The 4,365-nt window shown below is 35.8% G+C and overlaps 1 protein-coding gene across 1 annotated transcript; it reads left to right on the forward strand.

Moving 5' to 3' along the window:
• The first annotated feature begins 1,739 nt into the window (after positions 1-1,739).
• On the forward strand, positions 1,740-3,037 carry LOC126943485 (olfactory receptor 2L8-like). Its single transcript, XM_050772270.1, has one exon. It carries the CDS (start codon positions 1,908-1,910, stop codon positions 2,847-2,849), a length of 942 nt encoding a protein of 313 aa, XP_050628227.1. The 5' UTR covers positions 1,740-1,907; the 3' UTR covers positions 2,850-3,037.
• The last annotated feature ends 1,328 nt before the right edge of the window (positions 3,038-4,365 follow it).

The following is a 4,365-nucleotide window of genomic DNA, read 5'->3' on the forward strand; positions in this document are numbered from 1 at the left end:
TTGCTATATCCCTTTCTAGGAATGTTCTAAAGCACATATTGGCCGTCCTGTATGAATTCCCTAATTTTTCTATCTTTCCTAAATAGCAATCTTTTCATGTTGTTGTTGCTTTTGTTTACCTTCAAATAGAGTTTTCTTACTTTGTCTTTTGAAACTTCCACTACATAGTTTTATCAATTACTATAATTTTAGTTTTCAAAAGTCCTTTAATGTTACCTTTCGCATCCTTTCATATAGGAAATGATACTTATTTTATGGATTTCATACTTATCATACATCTCTGAAGATACGAATTTTGATCACAAAAAATTATTGTTTCTGCATATTTTGCTCATTTTAAAGTCAGTGTATTTATGCATATGACTGTGTGTGATTGTGCATATTTGTGTGTGTTTGCACACTGGGAATCTTCCTCGTGCATGTTATACTTGCTCCAGATTCTGGTGATCTTTGGCTCTACACTAATATTTAAGCCTAAAAACTCTGGTTCTTTTAGGCATACTGTGCCAAGCTGTTTACTGATGTCTTACATCTGGAGTGGTATTTTTAACACACCTCTACTTAGAAGTCTGTCAGGATTTTAGCTTCTTTTTTTTATTTAGGGAATTGAACATTCCTCCAAGTGCATACTTTTGAAGGATTCATAGAGCAACATATAATGTTATCTAAGCACTAGAGAGGCAAAAGACAAAATCTGTAACCTATTTGGTAAGGGGTCCGCCTTAAATAGAGTATTCTGAAATTAGGCAAGGAGGCAAAAGAGAATGGATGATGATGAATTTTGAAAATCAAGAGTGTGAATTAATATGTCATTCCATAAAAGGGACATAGCAATAATTATTTATTCTAGGTTTCTAAATAGGAGGACCAAATTATGATAACTAACAAAAGAAGTTTGACTTGGCATTATTGCACAAAGATCATTCAAGTTTCTCAAAATGAGAGACAAACTGCTGCAGTTTTAGAAGTAAATCTGACAGAATAAACATGGGTTGGGTGGGGAGCTCATGCCTGCAATCGCAGCACTTTGCAAGGCCGAGACAGGGGGATTACTGATGCCAAGAGTTCAAAACCAACCTGAGCAACACAGTGACACTTCATGTCTACAAAAATATAAATTTAACTAGGCATGGTGGCACATGACTGTTTTCTCAGCTACTCAGGAGGCTGAGGCAGAAGGATCACTTGAGCCCAGAAGTTCAAGGCTGCAGTAAGCTATGATCTTGCCACTGCACTCCAGCCTGGGTAACAGAGAGAGAAGGTAAAAAAAAAAGAAAAAGAATACATGTGGAAATATAACAAGTCATTCTATAAAGACTAATTTATTCAAATGTAAATCTGTAATATATGCATTTATATTGACTTTCTATGCATAGGTATTCGATATGACATCTGACTTGGATTATATCTGAGTTTGTGTCAGGCAGTAAAACATTCATATTCTATTGAAGTTGTAATAGAGATATCTTTCTTATAAATTTGCATATTTCTCAGAAAAAAATCTGGTAACAAATGTTGATCTCATCAAATGTGAAACTCTGGGTAAGAAAATAAGATTTATTTTCCAAAATAGGTAAAAATCAGAACAAAGAAGTCTGAGCACAGTACAATAAAAGATTTTGAGAAAGATAGAGATCACATTCACATATTTGTATTATAGTATACTGTATAATTGTTTTATTTGATTATCAGTTACTCTTGTTAATCTCTTACTTGCCTAATTTATAAATTAAACTTTATCAGAAGTTTGTATAGACACAAAATAATAGTGTATTTAGGGTTCAGTATCAACCGCAGTTTCAAACATCCACTGGGCGGCTTGGAATGCATCCCCTGCAGATAAGAGCAAATTACTGTACTTAACTTACCCTTCTGTCTCCCTTCAGGATGGATTGTAGGAAAGCCCCATGGAAAATTACAATCAAACATCAACTGATTTCATCTTATTGGGGCTGTTCCCACCATCAAGAATTGGCCTTTTCCTCTTCATTCTCATTGTTTTCATTTTCCTCATGGCTCTAATTGGAAACCTATCCATGATTCTTCTCATCTCCTTGGACACCCATCTCCACACACCCATGTATTTCCTACTTAGTCAGCTCTCCGTCATTGACCTAAATTACATCTCTACCATTGTTCCTAAGATGGCTTCTGATTTTCTGCATGGAAACAAGTCTATCTCCTTCACTGGGTGTGGGATTCAGAGTTTCTTCTTCTTGGCATTAGGAGGTGCAGAAGCACTACTTTTGGCATCTATGGCCTATGATCGTTACATTGCTGTTTGCTTTCCTCTCCACTATCTCATCCGCATGAGCAAAAGAGTGTGTGTGCTGATGATAACAGGATCTTGGATCATAGGCTCTATCAATGCTTGTGCTCACACTGTATATATTCTCCATATTCCTTATTGCCAATCCAGGGCCATCAATCATTTCTTCTGTGATGTCCCAGCCATGGTGACTCTGGCCTGCACGGACACCTGGGTCTATGAGGGCACAGTGTTTTTGAGCACCACCATCTTTCTGGTGTTTCCCTTCATTGGTATTTCATGTTCCTATGGCCGGGTTCTCCTCCTTGCTGTCTACCGCATGAAATCTGCAGAAGGGAGGAAGAAGGCCTACCTGACCTGCAGCACCCACCTCACTGTAGTGACTTTCTACTATGCACCTTTTCTCTACACTAATCTACATCCAAGATCCCTGCGATCTCCAACAGAGGACAAGGTTCTGGCTGTTTTCTACACCATCCTCACCCCAATGCTCAACCCCGTCATCTACAGCCTGAGAAACAAGGAGGTGATGGGGGCCCTGACACGAGTGAGTCAGAGACTCTGCTCTGTGAAAATGTAGACACACTTTCTGCCTAAGGTTTCAGGAATCAGATACACATCCATTCAGCAGTGTATAGTAATTAAAATATTATTTCATTCCTAGAGTGCAGGAGTAAAAGTAACCAAGGGAAGAAGAAAATCACTGATATCTGGACAAAATTGTTTTACACACACACACATATATATGTATAAAATATATATATTTTTACAAATATATATTTTACAAATACATATATATATATAATTCTAAACAACCTTTTTTCTTCATGACATTTTTCCATAAATTTTGAATGTACATATTTTTGCTAATATGTTGTCAAGTAGAATTTTTTTTTGTTCATGCAGAAATGAAAATGAAAATGGCATAACTGAAGGTGGCACTCAGCATAACAATTTTAATTATTGTCAATTTATTTTCCAGTAATTAAATTGTTTTTGGTTATGTCTAAAACAAAAGCAAAAATCTCTTGACTTGGTGGGTCTAATTCTGTAAGATGTTTTCTCTTTCTTATCTTAGACACTTAACGTACCAGTTACTCTTTCTTTCAATTTAGGGGGACTTACTATTACTGAGATTTAGCAGAGGGCTTATCAGTGGTTCTTAAGTCCTGATATCACTCTGGTTGACCTATGACAAGTTTATGCTTTTTGTACTGAAATGAAACCCAGGGAAATGTTTTAGCATCAGGTAAATTTTAGATCAATAACAAAGACTGGAAGGTGCCATCAGTGATCAAGAATGATTACACATAGGTTTTTAACCCATTTTATGTTGATTTTGGTATAGTGTAAGAATTGGGAATTTAGTTTCATTTTTCTGCATATAGGTATCCAGTTTTACAGGCACCTTGATTGAAGAGACTGTCAGTTTCCCAATAAATGCTCTTGGCACTGTTGTCAAATATCGGTTAACAATGTCAGGCACAGAAAAACAGATTTTGCATGTTCTCACTCCTACCTAGGAGCTAAAGTTTTTAAAAATTGAACTAATAGAAATAGATAATAGACTGATGGTCACCAGAGGGTCAGAAGGGTATAGGGGAGGGGGGATAAAGTGGAGATGGTTAATGGTTGCAAAAATATAGATAGAATGAATAAAAGCCAGTATTTGGTAGCACAATAGAGTGACTGTAGTAAACAATAATTCATTGTAGAATATATTGTATATATTAAAAAATAACTGAAAGTTTGGAATTGGAATGCTCCCAACAGAAAGAAATGATACATATTTGGGGTGCTGGTCTTTATCAAAACATCACGTACACTCTATCATTATATATTACTATTATGTATCCATAGTGATGAAAAATAAAAAAATTAAATCAGTTAGCTATGGATATGTGGATATATTTCTGGATTCTCTGTTCTGTGTCATTGTTCTATGTGTCTGTTTTTATGCTAGTACTATTCTGTTTTGATTACTACATCTTTGTAGTATAGTTTGAAGTTTGCTACTGTTATGCCTACAGCTTTGCTCTTTTTTTCAGGAATGATCTGGCTATTTGGGGTCTTTCATAGTTCCATACAAATCATAG

This window comes from Macaca thibetana, chromosome 1, assembly GCF_024542745.1.
Source record: "Macaca thibetana thibetana isolate TM-01 chromosome 1, ASM2454274v1, whole genome shotgun sequence".
Lineage (NCBI taxonomy): Eukaryota > Metazoa > Chordata > Mammalia > Primates > Cercopithecidae > Macaca > Macaca thibetana.